Here is an 18,008-nt window from a genome sequence, read left to right on the forward strand (position 1 = left end):
TCTGCATTCCTACAATTTCTCCAGGATACATTATCCTGGCGTAACTCCCATTCTATTTTATCTGTACGAGTAAAGCCTTCCTGGCATCATTGTGACAATAATGGGTGTGATTTCAGCCATTCTCACTAAAACCTGTATGGATATTTTCTTGCGAAATTGCCGTGTTAAGACCGGGATACACCATTATAGCAGCATCCCTCAGTTTTAGTAGGTTACGTTCTTTTGATCCTAATTAGCGATTTCATCATCAACGTGATAAGATTTTCGAAATTATTCAAATCAAGAGACCGGCAACGACTATAGCTTATTCCTAGTCTTGTACTGGAATTTTTTTTTTTGCTTTCGAAAAATGGTGTACAAAATCTCCAGGTCTCGCTATTCAAAAGTATCAATAGATGGAACATTTATCGAATTTTTCTCGTTGTATGAAGCGTTGAGGTGGTGAGGGTGACAGCGATTCGGTCACATTGTTTGGTGGTAAGCAGTAAACATCAAGAACTTTGTATTCGGCACCTGTCGATTTTCTCCTTGTTCATTAGTTAACAAGTTTGTGTCGTGTGTCAGGAGAAACCCGTTCAAGTATCCCGAATGAGGACTTACTTTCCAAATTTTTTCACCTCCTCGGTCATCTCCGGTAGCTTATTCTCGACCTTCCCGAAAGAAATCGTAGCATCCCGAACGGCAGGCTCAGCTGTGTAGCATCTGTAAATATAAACAAGTGGTAAAACAGTTGCAATTTCAAGCTGTAAAAAAGTACGAATTCCCCCCAAATTAGAGATACTACAGCTCACTCTCTTAATAGGGCCGCGACAGTAGAAGAGGGGAGGCGATTTTACAGGAATCTGAGGTCCCCCACCAGATTTGAAAAAAAGTCAAAAACTCTCTCATTGGGGCCAACCTTTCACACGCACGCGGATACATTGTTTACATCGGTTAGACTCCAATTTTACTTTATTTTAACCTAGAAAAATATTTGTCAGTCAATATTTTATTAACACTTCCGTTTTTTTTTTTTTTTTTTTTTTTTTCACACGATCATCCGAGTTACTGTGTATTGGAATGGGAATAAGTTTGTTCATGTGGTACAAGAAGTGACAGAGCCATGGCAATGGCTGCGTAACCCCATTATACGGAAGGGGGGAAGCGGCCCTATTCAGGATGTGCGCTGTAGTTTTGGAAATATTTTTTCCTCGGACTTATATTTTTGTTGTTTCGTTATGTTTTGTGAAAAGGAAGGCAGAGTCGAGTATAAAACCGGCCGATTATATGAGAATTGATTGCACAGAGAGGCAGGTGTGAAGGGTACAGAAAATGATTCTCTACTTGTCGACCGAGTAGTTTCACTTATCGCCGCTTTTTGCTTCATGTCGATCCAACTGGGATTCAAGCTTTATTTTCAACAATTTTATCTACAGCAATTTCACAGAATCGAAAGCCGCTACACTAAGCTATCTTCATATAAGATGGAATCTGTACTTTTCCATCTGAAAAATTTAAAGTTAGTTCGCGATCTCGTCAGGACGTTGACTCGAAAATTTTGTAGTTTCACCTTCGAGTTTCTTCCTCAAAGCTGTAAAACTATTGTTGTGGGTATTTTTTTCACTTGTAACGTCATTTGCTCTGATTATTTCACTGTGTTTGTTAACATGGGAACTCATATAGATCCGGTTTAGCATGACTGATGCGATACAGTATGTGTCTACGTACCTTCTTCCAACCGGTTGTACGTATATGCTTCAACTTTGTGTCAAATAAGAACGAAAAACACTCGAGCCAATCATTTTACTCTGAACTGTTAAAATTTGAAGTAAAATAAATCCATGAAACGTCGATGATTTTCGGTGGCTGACTGTCGCATATCTCCAGTATTCCTGACAATTTTTTTTCGTGCTTTAAAAATTAATGTGTAAAATTTTTGGATCGCGTGCTTCAAATGCATAGTAATACGTGAAATATTTTTCGATATTTTTCACTAGATGCAGCAAGGAAGTTAAAAACCTAAACATTTGTGATATAGTGACAGGGTCAAGTAGTAAATATCAGGAACTTTATACTTGGAAACAGTGGATTTCTTCTTTATTGAAAAGTTTACATGTCTGTGGAGTATGTCGAGAGCTAAATCACAGCGAAGGTCAGAGTAGTCGTTTTTGCTACCGAGCGAATATGTAAGGTATGCAAAAAAAAGTACAATATGCAATATTATTTGTGCTAAATTTTCCTCAAAGAATATCATTCGAAAAATTCATCCAAACATTTTTCACGTGAGCTTCACAATCTATTACGAAACAATCAGTTTTTGAATTCACCTGAAGCTGGGTCTTGGAATAAAAATAAGCTTCTTTGAACCGAACGGCATGTCGTACATGTCATACATGAGATTTTGGAATGTCAGAAAGTAGGGAATGAAATTTTCTAATTACCTCTATTAAATTTTTGGTTTTTTTTTTTTTGATATTTCATCTACTGTATCACTCGCGAAACCTCAACTATTTTTAAAGCAGTTTTTAGCATCAATTTTCAATTTTCAGACCAAAAATAGAACAGGTTCACTTGATTGTAAGGTTGTTCGCAATAATTACATGTACCACATCTGTTGGATATTTCACGTATTTCTGATGTGGAATATGGTTAGTGCAGGTGAAAAAACTAGTTGCGTTTTGAATAGAATAACTTCAATATGCGAAGGTGACTGTTAAGTTTGCAATTTGACATCGCATCTTTCCCTCCGCTGACTTGATATATTTCGTACGCGCGCTACAAGGGGTTACATACGTGCGCCATCTGACTAGCTTCGTACTAAATAAATAATTTAACACCCTCGCGGTTTTTCTTCAACAATTTGAAATTATTAATTTCACAGTTTCTGTAACGCCTGGGTGTTATCAACACCATTCAAGAAGGTGTTGGCTTGTTTACTTTTCTTCTTACGCCTGAAACAATAAATGCTTTTCATCACGCTAGTCAACGCTACTCAAGATCATATCGGCAGTACTTGTAATGAGAGATACGTTCATTGAACGCAGTCGGACTTTCTAACTCGAAGCTGCGGTTCACAAGCGTTTTATCATGGCAATGAAAAATTCAAAGTATCCTGAATGAAAAATTTACCTTCCAAACCCTTCCACCTCTTCTATTGTTTCCGGTAGCTTTTTCTTCGATGTTTCTGGAAGAAGTAGTAACAGCAACACGGCGAGCACTATGCTGCATCCCATAGTAATGAGTGGCAAAAGCGACGAAATTCGAGACTGTAAATAAACGTGAATCACGTGTTGATTGAACGTACCTTCTTCGGAATTTTTATAACTTGGAATTTCTACAACTTCGCCTCACCAACTGGAGAACCAATGGTGCTACAACTCCACCGAACCGAGCAGTAGCCGAACATGTTCCGACGCCAATATTCCTAACTGATGTAGGATACTGCTCTGATGTGAAGATGTAGAGGGTTGAATATGAGACTGTGATTGTCAATTTTCCTATCATGGCCAAACCCGTCACTAGCCATACCATGTCTGAAATGTAAAATTACGTGAAATTCGGAGTCGACCACGTTTTTACGTTATTGTCACAGATATCCGTTTGAACTTCACCCACCGTGAGGAACGAAACCTGTAGAAAGTAATGACACGGACGATAGCATCATACAGGTGCCCAAAACAACCTTCCTCCGACACTTGTCAACGGTGAACATTAAAAATGCAATTGCGGGTAGTTCCACGAAGGCAGCAATTGCAGAATTTACGTGAACGCTGCCTGCAAGGTTCGCGGTGTTCCATGATAGACCGTAATACGTACAATTGTTGAGAAACCTGACGATACGGATTTGCGAAAATGTTTATTATTAGAAACTTCAGCCGTCTGATTGTCTCGAAATACGACGCTAACATCACCTACGATGACATATTCGGATTAAGTCGGCACCTTACCAAATAATGGCGAGTATCAGACTCCTTTTCCTGATGTTTGGGTATCTGAGAAGATCAAGCAATGATGATTTTTTACTGTTTGGCTTGTCTTCACTTCCTGTTATCAGCAGTTCGTCCAATGTATCCCGCGGTAATTTCACCCCGTTTTCCATCGATGCCTTGTAAAGTATATTTTTCGCTTCTTCCACTCGACCTTTGCTTAGCAGCCATCGCGCGGATTCTGGGATAGACCTGATCATGTGATGTGAAAATTCACTAACATATCTCATACGCTTCGAGCTATCAGTAAAACCAAAGTTACGAAACGGGTATTGTTGTGCTCTCACCATGAAAATGCTAGGAATAAAAGGGTAGGCGCGGTATAAGCCAGCTGTAAAATTCTCCAATTTCTAATGTAATATGCTAAAAGGACGGTCAGAAGACAACCTCCCACGAAAAAGAAACTAATTGTCCCAGCTGGAATTTTCTTCTTTCGATAAACCATCTCGATTGCTATGAACAAAAAATTTCACGAGAATTTCAGTCACGTTAAAATCAATGTCGCCCTTCCCTCGGCAGAAAATATCATTGTCCCTGCATATTTGTCTATAGGATATACAAATCGATCACGACTCTTACCAGCAATATAAGCCACAAGGTAAAGTCCGGTACTCGTTGTCGCTACAATCATTCTGAAAATTACGTACATCGTGAAATTAGGCGAAGCAGCGACCAGTAGTCCCGAAATTAACTGCAGTACTGAACCCTGTATGAGAATTCGCTTGCGTCCGTATCTGTCAGACAATGCACCGAAAGTCAAAACTCCTATCATCACTCCTATCATGAACATTGACTCGCTGACAGTTTTCAACGAGGCATTGTTGCATACTAGGTCCCACTGAAAATGTGAAACTTCATCATTTCTTACTCATTAATCTCGTACCGAAACACGTTACAAGTCTTTAATGTGTTCTGGCACACATATCACTAAGAACAAACGACTCGAGATCACTATCGACGCCACTTACGAAAAGCAGCATGTTTCAGATTTCACCACGAAAACTATCATGTCTCATTTAGTGCAATAAGGATTCTCTGAAGATTTGTGCTGTGTGCGGTGGTCGAAACGAAAGTCAATTTGTGGATAAACGCAGAAGTGCGTTTTTTTTGCTTTAAAATAAACTTATAAATATCCTCGAAATTGTGGCGTCGATGCAGATGTTAGAAAAATAAATGCTTTTTCTTACAGGTTCCTTACAGATATTTTAAATTTGTTTCCGATTTGTTGTCAATATAAACATCAATTTCGTCTTATTATATTTGTACCAAGTAGTCCTTACGTAAACTATGCGTATTGTTTCTACAAGAGTGCAACAACTATTCTATCTCATTGGAGATAACTGCACTCTTACTAATCTGCATTAAAACGTGTTAGTTTTCGCGGCGAAAACCCCAACATGCTAGTTTTAGTAAAAAATCTGAAACGTGCTACCTTTCGTCAGAGGCGTCGACTTGATCTTTCAATTGTGTCCGTTTTCTTTCACGTGTGGTAGCTGAACGCTCGACTATTCGATAATATTCTCATTCCTCGTTCATTTGGAGCGAGAAGAATGAAAAAGTTCCATACGCTAAAGTCTTACTTCGGTTATGATGGTTGCCTCGTATTGGCTGTCATCGTAGGCAAAAGAGTCACACTTCACCAAAGCAGATGTTGACAATGTATCGTTACTCCGTAGCTGATAGAGATCTCCGTTAGTTCGGTTATATCTTTCACACTGCGACGAACTTTGTGTCGCATTATCCCATGGATGCGTAAAGTTCGCCGTATCTGGTTGCAGAATGTACGTTGCATTTTCTCGCTCTTCCTCGGGTGTCAGACATCTAAATTTTGGTACGCCTCCCAGGAAAACTCCCCCCATTACGTGAAAGGCGCTGGTTAGCGCTGGTAAGAAGTTGACAAGGAATATTCTTCGTTGGTACCGACCAATTTCTCCCGTGTGTGATATTACGTCGTCGTAACCCATTTTTCTTTCTTTATTTTTTCTTTCTTTCTACTCTTCCGTTTTCCAGGTCTTTGTTCCACGGGATTTTAATTCGGTCTCTGATGAGTTAGGGGCACGTATGGAATACATTGACTCCTTATCGCATGTTCATTTTCTACTAATTCAACTGGTGTCTTCTGTTTGTGCACATCTTTCCGGCATACGTACTGAAACATTCATTATGGCTTCAACAATTATCAATCCATTCATAACCCCTCAACATTAACGCCTAGAAGAATTGATATTAGTGTTATTTGTGCCGGAACGGGAAAAACAGACTTTTTTATAATACTCGACCAACATCCATTCGAGACAAAATCAAATGCTGTAGACACATGTCAGGGATATCGAAAAATGCGTGCTTCAATCTTGTTATGCATATGGAAAATTTATTTGGTGTTTTTAAATGAAACTATTTAAGCTTTGCAAAATACACGTGGTTCGTTTACAACGTTTTACTGTGGAATGGCGTGTCAGACGTTTTATAATGGAAGTGTGATACTTTGGACTTTTCCAAATGATTTATCTCACTGTTCTTTGTCTTAGTGTTTATTTCACTGCCGTCATTCAAACGCCGCAAGGTATTTGCCAAAAATTGAAGGACGATTCTACCTATGCAAGTATATAGCCGGGATCCTTCCGTTGGTCATTATTTGAAACGCTGACAGAATTTTTACTCTACTCTGAGTGGTGAACAAAACCTGATCGACGTTCGATTCAATATTTCTAATTTGTCATGTTCCAAAAGAGAAAACCTGATGCAGATGCGTTTTTTTGATAGATGTCGACGTCACGGGGATCACAAAAAAGATATTGTCGTGACAGCTTGAAGAACGGTTTAGAGAAATTCAATGAGAATGAAAAAAATTATCCACCTTATCTGTATTTGTGTTCGATAACGGGCCACTTGACTTGAAGCTGTTGACACATTACAAAGCAATTTTGATGATGAATGTTGGTAAATTAATATTGAAAACGCATCAAGTCTGAGTTTTTTTTTTCGTGATATGAATGTGAATTTCCATTTGTAATTGGAAAATTACTACAAAACTGGAGAACTTTGTCAATCATGTTTGCGGTGAATTGTTTGTTACTTGTCTGAAGATGCGAATGCTGACTCGCGACTTTTCCTTCAAAGGGTCAGAGTCGGCGTCGTTTGACGAAACTGTTTCCATATTCTTGTATAATTAAAATGATAAACAAGTCTGTTTGAAGGTATAAACCGAAAGAACGGTGCCTTTCGTATAAACGTTAGGTAGGTAAACAAATATTTTGGGTTGCTATAATGGCGTGAAACGAATTTTATGGAGATTTCGTAACAAAATAATATTCAAGGACTCTAAGAGGGCAATATTTCGTATTCATTTCAAAGTATTGTGTACATTACCACTCTTCATTCGACTAATTTAGGCTATCAATGAAACACAGCAAAGAATTTCACTTAGGACGACTAAATTCGGGTAAATTCCGAAGAGTTTGGCTGGATCAATAACTGTTTTTTTTGTTTATCTACTGTAATTTATGACGTTATTCGCTTATTGTTAATCATCAAACTGGCCATGTTGTACTTGTCGAATGTTGCGCAACGTCACAGGGAAGTGGTTCGCGATATTTAATTCGGGGGTAAACGGTAATCGGTTAACGAAGTTTGACAAAATAACGTTCATCTTACCCTTTGCAGATAGCTTGACGAAGTGTAGAAGCGAAAGTACCGAGTGAACATTTCATCATGTTGGAGCGTGAAAATATACGAGTCTCCAGACTAGAAGGGTAATAAATCATCGTTGATAACCATGTAATTGCATACGTATCTGTCTGAATGTAAATATCATTTATTGTGCTCTAAGTTCCACATTTACGAAAGTAAACTTGGTCTAACGCCGTTCTTCGGTACATTTGCCCTTGACGTCGTTAAGTCACCGATTATGTCATAATCCCTAAAACAATAGAATATTGTTGCTTACGAATATATCATCGTTGTTACAGTACGATATTTATCATAATTCGTATAAAACATTTTTACAAGAATAGAACATCACTTCATATTATTGGGAATACTTTATTTACATTTCAGATATCATCTCAGCATACTCTCAGCTAATTTATAAATGCACTAATTATTCATGCGGCAAATCCTATTTATGTATATAGGTTCATCTTATGCTCGTAACGGCACCGTGACGACAATATCACTCGATTGTTTAATGCTGAGTTCAGTTTTTACTGATAATTCCAGTGGAATTCACTCAACTATGTACAACTTGAAGCCAGCTGCAGTTTGAAGCCTGATAATATCGAACAAAGGCCTTGAGAGGATTAAACATATCTTAATTCACAGCTGTTTTTTTTGCATGCCAAGCTGACAATTGGAAATTTGAAGGACTATAATTGAACTTACTAGATAATTGATGGAAGGTGCCGTTATTTCTCCTATCCTACGAAAGAGCGAACAAAAGGCGAAGCCCAACGCATCTGATTGTAATAGTAAGTGAAGTATTGAGGCGGGAGTGTCAAGAGCCAATCCAGTATGATAACGCAATCGTGATTCGTGTTACAACCAACATGGAAATAAAGTAAGCAGTATCAACCTGCAAGATTCTCCACTTTATGATGAAGTGTGTAATATGAACCTACAATGAGACTCTATCCCGCAGTGAAAGACAGTTCTATGCTGATTGGTCTTAGGACCAATCATCTTGATAGCTGTATACGTGGGCGAAGCGGAAAGACGTCAATTTGAATAGATCTAGGGAATAATGCTCCGCAGTACCAGTCAAGTACATCCAGTTTTATATCAATCTCGAAATTTGATTATACACGTATGTAGAAGTATTTCAGAATTTTCTTGTATCTGGGGAGACGACGAAATTGTCGGAGGCTGAGATACATGATTGTCAAAATTGGTTTGAACATGTGATCGTAAGAAACTGGACGACGATACTACGAATTACATTTAACTCGTGACATTCACCTCACTTGGTGGAACACACTATAACCGCTAATCGTAAAATTAGTGGTGGCTCACCACGAATTCTAACGTGTTCAGGGTACCGCGTGTTTACTTAGGTACTTGCCATGTGATGTGCTTCGATTTACCGTCAACATCCCTTGTCGGTAACATTTACGGGCAACCATTTCTCTCTTATTCGATTATTCCAAAAGATCGGAAGCGAAATTCTTAATAGTAAACTGTAACATTGTCGCTGAGTCGAAGAAGTCGGAACAATGGAAAGATGTTGTTTAACGCACCAGCTGTATAATCGGAATGAAGTGTCATTTTCTGGTATCGTTGATGAATGTTTTTATATTAGTATTAGAGCAAATATAGTGCGCGTCCGAAACAGTTAAGCGTAAACATTATCCCTTTAGAATACCCTTGGATTCGTGAGGTAAATAACTGCTTATTGTTAATTGAAAAATAGCTACTATTTATTGATACTCTATGTTGTATAGTACGTACGTTCGCGGAAGTTTATTTTAAAATATAGCGTATAAAAACCGTTTCAACCTCCGCAAGTGTCTGTACGTATGTTCAATCGGTCTTTATAGTTTTTATACTTGTCTGTTAGTACGGTGCAGTGTGCGGAAGACATTGACAGTGTAGATATTCCGCACCGTTAACCACTAAAGATAAATAAATTACAATCGTCCTATATAACGCTAGAGTAACTGTATTTTCTAAGAGCTAAATACTATTCGTTTACACTTATTAGTTAATCATCGTCTTATATCTACAGTATTTAACATTGCAACGGGTTTCTTAAAAGATACTATAATATATAAGATAATATAGAATCACATTTGCTTTTAAACACGAATCCAGAAATTTTTCGCGCTCTGAGGTCTCAGCCCAAGCTTTATAAATATTGAGTCTTTTCTGAAACGAGCTGCAGGAGTGTTTGTAATCCATCATGTCAAGTTTGAGCAATATGGTATAAATCCAATCTCCTATTGGAAATTTCAAGAATAGTCATATAATCAAGTTTTGTTGTTTGTTTCGTCTTTGGTTTGGCTATGTCGAGCAGAGTTATTTAAAAGATTAATACAATGTATTTTGCTTCTCGTTTATAACAATCTTTGACGGCAATGTTAACGCCTTCATGACTTCAATGTCTTTCAATTTTTCGACGCCTTGTGGACTCCTGGTTTTCTTCCTGAAATAGCAAAATATCTTGTCAAAACATGTACACGTAGAGTAACAGTGTTTACACCGTGTATGGCAAAATTTCTGGCTTCGCACAGAAAGTAATAAGAAAGAACATACTTTCCAAAGTGTTCGCCATCCTGTATAGACTCAGGCAATTTCGCGTTCAATGTTTCTGGGAGGTAGAGTGACAGGAGGCCGGCGAGGAATGAGCATGAGCCAAAAATTACAAGCGGCAATGGTGCCCATACTTCAGCCTGCGAATAGAAATGTGAGTTCACGATTCGCGATCGAAAATGTAACATCATCCTCAACGGATCGATAATACTCGTTAGTCTCTGACTAATTCTGAATCTCACCAAGTGATTAATGTATGGTGCTATTATCCCGCCAATTCTAGCGGAAAACGAACATGCTCCGAGACCGATATTTCTTAAAGCGGTAGGAAATTGTTCTGCCGCTACTACGTAGACTGCACCGTACGACGAGGTGATCGCTAGTTTCCCCGACATTGCACAAACTACCACCAACCATGGCATACCTGTAATCAGATCGGTTATACATATAATACGATTTAGAAGCTTTATTTCGTGGTGTTTCATGAATTTCAGGGACTGAAACACTCCGCTACTAGATACGTTGAATTCAAATTTTTTCTCGCCAATTTTAACACCAGGCAATCATACGTCTTCCAGTCAGGGTGGAAAAGATGATATATCAATCGTAATTATACGCGGTTGACTTGCGTTCGACTCACCAGCAGGAACTAACACCGTAAGAAGCAACGCTATCCCAGCGATCAGCATGCATCCGCAGAGTATGACTTTTCTTCCCCATTTGTCCAACGTGAATAGCAGGAACAAGTAGGCCGGCACTTCCACAGACGCAGCAATGCCGAAGTTGACGAACTCGTTACCACCGAGGTTGGAAGTGTTCCAGGATAGTCCGTAGTAGGTACAGCTGTTCACGAACCTGAAAATCAGACGAACGAACGAACGACCTTTAATAATCGGCAAAACAGCACACGTAGAAACATGTCATCATCGCTTAGTCGCTGTGAAAGATCAACTTCCTACCAAGTGAAGAAAAGCAGCAGGCTCTTTTTCCTTAGGTTTGGATATCTCAGGAGATCGAACATCGACGCCTTTTCAATATCCTGCTTTGACGTGTCACTTTCACTGTTTATCAAACTGTCCAAAGTATCGCGAGTCAGTGCAACCCCATTCTTCAGCGACGCGTTCTGAAGCAGATCCTTAGCGTCCTCCACTCGACCCTTGGTCAGCAGCCATCGGGCAGATTCAGGTATAAACCTGTGACATTCATTACAAGTTCAGTCAAGTATCCTCGGAGGAGACATGTATTATTGTTCTCGATGGAGTTGGATAGATTCTTACCACCAGTAAGCGAGGAACACGATGCTGGGAATGGTGAATACTACCTGTAACGTTCTCCAATTCGTGAAAAAGTACGCAAGTCCAGCTGTCAGGATGTAACCTGATGTGAAAAATAGTTGACATCCCATCCCAGCTGCCAGTCTCTTCTTTGGACCAACCATTTCGAGTGCTAACGATTATAATAAAGCAATTCAAGTCAGAATAGTGTGACATGTCTTACCGATATGCGCTATAACGAACAAGACACGACGCGGCCCGATCACTTTATAATGTATAAGTATTGTTCGAGGAGCAACACTAGCAATTTTCCAATCGTGAACGTGATTTGAAAGCGTTGGAAATGTGGAATAAAGAGTTCTCACCGATAACGTAAGCTACTAAAAACACCCCACTCGTTGTCGATCCTACTATCATTCTTGAGATCATGTACGAAACGTACTCCGGCGAAACGGTAACGAGTATTCCACCGATCAGTTGCGTGATCAATGCTGAAAAGAAGGCAGCACGGCGACCGTATCTGTCGGATAGTCCGCCGAAAATCATCGAACCCAGCATCACTCCAACCATGAAAATTGAGTCACCGATGGCCCTTAGCCACCCCTTGTTGCAAACCAGATTCCACTAAAAATAGCGCGTTATATATTCAATCTAAAGTGACGAAAGATAACCTAGGATAGATAAGATGGACAGATAAAATTTGACGTTACCTCGGTTGTTGCCGTCAGCGCGTACTGACTTTTGTCATACACGAAAGAGTCGCATTCCACTACGGTCAGTTGCCTTGATACATTTCCACCTTGATCGGCAAATTCGGTGTTATCGTATCTCTCGCACCGTGACCAGCTTTCAGTTTTGTTATCCCACGGGTATCTCATATTTATGATGTCCGGTGACAGATAGAACGTTGCATTTTCTGGATTCTCGTTTGGTAGCATACATCTGAAGTCTGTTTTCGCCGCCAAAAATACTCCACCCATCTTGTGGAAGGCGCAACATATCGCTGGCAGGCACAAAGTGAAATATATCCTACGTTGGTATCGTCCGAATTCTCCCATGTGTGAAATAACGTCATCGTAACCCATTTTTGGCGATTTTACTCAGATTTATTTATCTTTTAATCGAGCAATTGATGAGCTTTCGATAGTTTGTCACCGTATTCGAAGAAACTTTAACAGACGTTTGATCTCTATTGTACGACTCTGCAGGTATTGGAACGATGGGAAGTCTTCGATATCAATTTGCACTGCCAAACTTCTTCGGAAAACCTTATCTCCTGGAATACGAAACGAAAGGTGTGATTACACGTGTGGAAAAATTACAAAAAAATTTTGTAATTCGCATAACAATGTTTCCAGTTTTATCGCATCGTAAGGGAACATATTGGTACATTCCTACTATTATCACTGCAGTCATAGATTTTCGACGTCCGGTTGTTACCGTTAGCGCAGTGTCAATCAGACGTTCCGAACTTCTTCATTCTCCGTTTTCCGCTAATCTTACGTTAAGGTAATTCCTTAGTCAATCTAAAGCCCTTTGCTGTATATGGGACTTGAACTGACTGTTAATAGGAACGAAGTGAATTCCTTATTTGAATCCCTTTGTTGAATATCAGACCAAATGACTGACCGAAAACGCGAAAAGGATTTTTTGGAAAATTGGATTTTTAACGTGGCGCTTATGGTCGTTTCAAGTTTTTTCAAAACAAAAGTAAATAATAAAATTTTCATTTTTGATTGACAGAAGTCAATTATACATTGAGATGTATGAAAATAATGGAACTATACACTTGCTATTAATTGTATCTTATGAGAACGGCAGTCAAATGAAGAACTATGGACAGAACTTTGTTGATAAAATTATAATGACACCCGAGTTATTTGAGATGACTCTATGCATCGTGTTCAATACTATTAAATGGCTAATAATGTGCTAATAAGTGGCTAGCTAATGTAATAAATTTTTCATTTAGCACAATTTGCAACCTTGTACCATTGCATAATCGTTCCGATGAATTTATAGTTAACGCAATAGAACAACTATATACTTCTCACTTTGAAAATTAATTTATCCGGTGAAAGACCATTCGACGTCAATGAAGTGATGCACTTGATCGGAAGTGTGTCATCGGTATCTGCATTATTCTCATTTCTACCAGAACGAGATTAAGTAATAGCAGAAGCAAAGTTTTTGTGTATATTGAAATTTGATATCCGGTATCGTTGACGACGAAAATACCTCGTTTCAAATTATTGTACATTTTCTGAAATTTAATCAACTGTACCGCAGCTGTTCTAAATCACACAATGTTACGTTGACAATTCAAGGTAGAATTCCATCTAATAGTTTCTTTAATCAAGACACAGACGCATGTTTCGTGTCATGTGATGAATGTGGTTCGATTCTACAGAAATCCAGTTCTACAGAAAAAACCTTGCACAGAATATGTTCTAAAGACTCATTTCGTAGAAGGAAAGAAACTCGAGATTCATATCAGAAATAATTCTGCATGAATTATTCCACCGGATAATTATTCTCCGGAATATTTTTCTAGATAAATTTTTTTACGCATTATTTTTGTACTACAGATTGTCTTTGACACAACGCGCATTCTGAACAATCACCGAATCGTCAAAATCATACATTTAATCGTGGATTTCGTACATTTTGATCTAATTGTATTTCATTCTATCTAATCTAATTCAATTTAAATTATTTGCGTTGAATTTGTGTTATGTCGAATGGGTATTGTGTTGGATGTATGAAACTAGAGGGCTACGTAAAATATTCTGTTGAAAAATATTTAGCCGAACAATTTTCCTGTAGAATAAATAGTGCAGAATTATTTCTGACGCGAATCTCTAATTCCTTTGCGTAGAAAAATATTTCTGTAAAACATATTCTGTAGAACAGTTTTCCCGTAGAACTGATTCTCGTAGAATCGATTCTCCTCCCACATGATGAATACGATCAACCGCATCATCGTGACGCAACGCTGCCCTTCGAATGAGTGAACACATAAATAATATCCCGGATCGACAAGTGTTCGCAAATTGTGCGACGTGTTTACCGTAGGTAAAGTCTTGTCAAGTGTTTCAAAGAAATTAGGTACGGGGTATGACTTCGTTGCTTCCTCACATACTTGTAAATTTTTCATGCTTCAATATCAACCAGCTTTTATAATAAATCTTATTATTATAAATCTTATAATAGTGCTTTATTTTTTCACGATGATAGATGCAGGCGATCAAAAACGCAATGTAGGACCCAGGAATTCCATATCTTCTATATTATTTCAATTCAGTCTATTCTTGTGTTTCGTAATAGAAAAAATCTGGTTACATTTTTCTCATCATTACCTTCGAAATTACCAATTCAATTCTTCCTGATATTAGGCATATTAGGAAACATGAGTGATTTCACGCTACTCTCCGTTTACAAATTAAAACTTTTTATAAATTAAACTTTGAGACGGAAAATATCATTCGTAATATTTTGCCAGGGGATGCGAAAAAACGCGGAATCGAACTAACGTAACGATATTTTTTTATTTTTGTTTTTAACCTTACGAATTATCCGCATAAGGTTTAAGAATAGATATCCTTCTTCAAGTTCGACGCAACTGCAGTTCTGTAATACCAATTTTGAACAATGCACCGAGTCCCAGGTTAATAGACGTATAATATCCGAGAACGTTCCGTAACGTTGTGCGTTGTGACTAAATGTACAGGAATTACGTTGCGTGTAAAAAGTGAGACGCAGTCAAAACTTGTTTGCAGGCAATTCAATTTATGCATAGTAAAACGGCAAAGTATTAGTCCAATGTATTCAACGTATTATGTACAAGGAAACTCGACTGCTTCTGTAATGTTCAGGTATCATACATTTGCTTTACCTGATAGTTGTAATAATTCACCGATGGATAATTGGCTTATCGGAATAGTTTCTGATTCTTCCTCGAACCGGTGTTTGTGTGTTTACCTAATCGGCTATGCTCAACACGTAAGTACAGCAAATTTCGCTGGTGATTAGGCGAAGGGGGTATTTCATCGTATTATATTTCCACATATTATTACCTACATATGCTACCCGCGCGTTTTTCTCAGTGCGAAATTAAACACTAAATAACTCCTAGAACGTAGACTTTTCTTGTCAATTATTTTTTGCCCATTTTGTTTATGTCCCAAAGAAACTAACCATGTCTCAAGAACTTATTCTTGATATATTTACTCGAACAATCTATAACCGGTTGTAAGCTAATTCTGTTCGCCACTAGGATTACGGTTTTTTAGTTCAGCGCGCAGAGGTAGCAGATAAATTTGCAATATCGACAGCAATGGGATAAAGTGTTGACATTTACTCAACGCGTATCTGATTTATTCACGATTTTATTTTTACAATCGAGTCGGATAACATTCACTTCTTCGTATAAATCTTCGTTGATTCAATCCGTATGAAAATTCATGAAAACACATGGCCACTAGTTGTTTAGATTCGTATTTTCATTTGTCCAGAAGTGTAAGAATGGTGAACAACAAACAGGATATCGACAATGAACGATCAGGAATACAGTGAGAGTTTTTTTGTTCTTGATACAGGGAATGCTGAATTGTTGTATATGGATCTATAGAATATTCTCATTGACATGATAGGTCGAAAAAGTGAAAAAAAGGGACTTTCGAGTAAACCTAAAGTTATCTTTGATTCACCAAAGATCGACTGAAAATCCTCCGCATTTGTGCATTAACATGTATAGAATACATGTATGAAATGATAAATATACGGCTGTTCCTTTTAGTTATTATTATTTTTATTACTAGGGTAAAAAACTTGTTCACTTTTACACGCGGATGTCTTTTTTCCACTGTCGAAGAAACGATAACTTTACGTACGAAAACGCAGGAAAAAAAAAGCTCCAGAACGAGTTGACGGATTTCAATGATTTTGGGCTCAATCGACGCGACTTTTCTAAACTTAGAACCAATTGGATTTTGGCTTTGATCGGATCGCTACTTTTTGAATTACTTAAATAACAATATTGTAAAAAATAAAATAAAAATTATGATATCTTTAGGATGAATGAGTGGACTCGGATTATAATTGGTACCATAAGATTTTATCGATCGGTGATCACGAATCAAAAGTCAGATTTGCAAAATTTAAATTTGTCAAAGTAATCGATTACATACGTACACAAACACACGTCTATCTGAAAATAATTAGAGGTGATACTACAATAAACTTCAAAACGTGGTGATCAAGGGAAAATTTAACTTTTCAATATAATAATTTCCTTCTTTCTCTGCAAACAGAGAAACCGGGAAGTTGAATAATTGTTTGAAAAGAAAGTAATGATCGATGGATTTTGCTTTGAAGAAGCAACAAATAGTCTATAATTTCACATCCTTCCATTTTTCATGGAACAAGATGAAATCGTATGTGTATTTTCTTATCGTACTTTGTAAAATATCGTCAACTCTGTTGAAATTGAATTTCGCAGAGACAAAACTGCACTCACTCGTTTTCACCTCCGGACGCCAACGGTTCTCGCAACTCTGCACGATTATCGCAAAACCTACCTTGATTTATATCAATGCAACGTGACCGGGGTCTCAAGGAAAACAAACTCCGATTATTGGAAAACCCCGGAGGACCTCGACTTCGAATAGGTGGGGGAATAAATGTACGAAGGATGGTCGAGGTGGGACCATTCCTGGGATCACGGAACATGAACGCAGGCAACTCTGACGTTTCAAAGTTGCCAACACTTTACCGAATGCCTGCAATGTGAGAATAGGAAAAAAAGCGCAGATACTCCACGATCGTACGACACGGGTAACAAAAAATTTTGCCGCATCGGCATCGTCGGTTATCCATGTCTGTAGTTAGCTACACTGCAAAAACTTTGCATTGCAAATTTAAGCGGTATTGTTCCTGAGCGTACGCGAATGGCGATGGAAATAGAAGTCCAGGTATTGAACGTAAGTTCTGCCTTTCATTCATTCCGCGAATCCATCCACGAGATAATGCCGCAATCCTTTATTCATACGGATCTTGTTAACCGATCTCTGTAACCAAGGAACTGATAAAACTTGATGTCATCAGTTTGATACGTTATTGTAGAATGAGAGATAAACAAAATTTGGACATAGAATAGCTGAAGTGAATTCGATGAAAATTAAATAACGCAACGATTTTGGGAGCTGGAAAGAAATAGGGTTAAGAATTCCTCGCAGGTTGGCGTAAAATCTAAAAGCCTTCAAGCCATTCGCATAATATTTAACGCGTATTTCTCTAATAGCATATAATTTTCTAAGTATTAAGTTCTCAACTCCCGAACCAAAAACTTTTCTTTTATGAGTAACAAATAATTCATTCATTCATTCGTTCGTTCGTTTTTTTTTTGCAATGATATTTGACGAGTAATCGAATTACACTTGAGAAATATGAAATTTTTTTTCAATACCTTTGTGATTCGGACTGCGACAAATATTTTCGAAAATTTCACATTACCCCTGATTCCAAG

The 18,008-nt window shown here is 38.1% G+C and overlaps 3 protein-coding genes across 5 annotated transcripts in view; 1 reads left to right on the top strand and 2 right to left on the bottom strand.

Moving 5' to 3' along the window:
* The window catches only part of LOC107227640 (intersectin-1), an 85,036-nt gene that overhangs the window by 20,586 nt on the left and 46,442 nt on the right, over positions 1-18,008 (top strand). The window lies entirely within an intron of this gene.
* On the bottom strand, positions 2,060-7,761 carry LOC124293870 (organic cation transporter protein-like). Its single transcript, XM_046736633.1, has 9 exons — positions 7,620-7,761; positions 5,546-6,114; positions 4,545-4,803; positions 4,253-4,418; positions 3,927-4,157; positions 3,595-3,809; positions 3,331-3,512; positions 3,109-3,245; positions 2,060-2,930 (listed from the first exon to the last, which is right to left on the bottom strand). The coding sequence occupies exons 2-9, from the start codon at positions 5,927-5,929 to the stop codon at positions 2,855-2,857; spliced, it is 1,650 nt and encodes a 549-aa protein (XP_046592589.1). The 5' UTR covers positions 5,930-6,114; positions 7,620-7,761; the 3' UTR covers positions 2,060-2,854.
* LOC107227650 (organic cation transporter protein) lies at positions 9,355-17,447 on the bottom strand. 3 transcript variants are annotated; one of them, XM_046736622.1, is made up of 9 exons: positions 17,062-17,447; positions 12,193-12,758; positions 11,848-12,106; positions 11,486-11,654; positions 11,168-11,401; positions 10,849-11,063; positions 10,451-10,632; positions 10,212-10,348; positions 9,355-10,101 (listed from the first exon to the last, which is right to left on the bottom strand). In XM_046736622.1, the coding sequence occupies exons 2-9, from the start codon at positions 12,565-12,567 to the stop codon at positions 9,987-9,989; spliced, it is 1,686 nt and encodes a 561-aa protein (XP_046592578.1). In that variant the 5' UTR covers positions 12,568-12,758; positions 17,062-17,447; the 3' UTR covers positions 9,355-9,986. The 3 variants fall into 3 exon arrangements, with proteins under 3 accessions (XP_046592578.1, XP_015524354.1, XP_046592572.1); XM_015668868.2 differs by having other exon boundaries at positions 17,001-17,447; XM_046736616.1 differs by having other exon boundaries at positions 16,941-17,447.

Source organism: Neodiprion lecontei, chromosome 1, assembly GCF_021901455.1.
Source record: "Neodiprion lecontei isolate iyNeoLeco1 chromosome 1, iyNeoLeco1.1, whole genome shotgun sequence".
Taxonomy (NCBI): domain Eukaryota; kingdom Metazoa; phylum Arthropoda; class Insecta; order Hymenoptera; family Diprionidae; genus Neodiprion; species Neodiprion lecontei.

Excerpts from the sequence above, each read along its gene's own strand:
- LOC124293870 (XM_046736633.1), bottom strand. The coding sequence starts at position 5,929 with ATGGGTTACGACGACGTAATATCACACACGGGAGAAATTGGTCGGTAC. Across the intron at positions 4,158-4,252 it reads TTATTCCTAGCATTTTCATG|GTCTATCCCAGAATCCGCGC; the intron begins GTGAGAGCACAA and ends TCACATGATCAG. Across the intron at positions 3,810-3,926 it reads CTGATACTCGCCATTATTTG|GTTTCTCAACAATTGTACGT; the intron begins GTAAGGTGCCGA and ends CCGTATCGTCAG.
- LOC107227650 (XM_046736622.1), bottom strand. The coding sequence starts at position 12,567 with ATGGGTTACGATGACGTTATTTCACACATGGGAGAATTCGGACGATAC. Across the intron at positions 12,107-12,192 it reads CGCTGACGGCAACAACCGAG|TGGAATCTGGTTTGCAACAA; the intron begins GTAACGTCAAAT and ends CGCTATTTTTAG. Across the intron at positions 11,402-11,485 it reads GTGTTCCTCGCTTACTGGTG|GTTTATACCTGAATCTGCCC; the intron begins GTAAGAATCTAT and ends TGAATGTCACAG.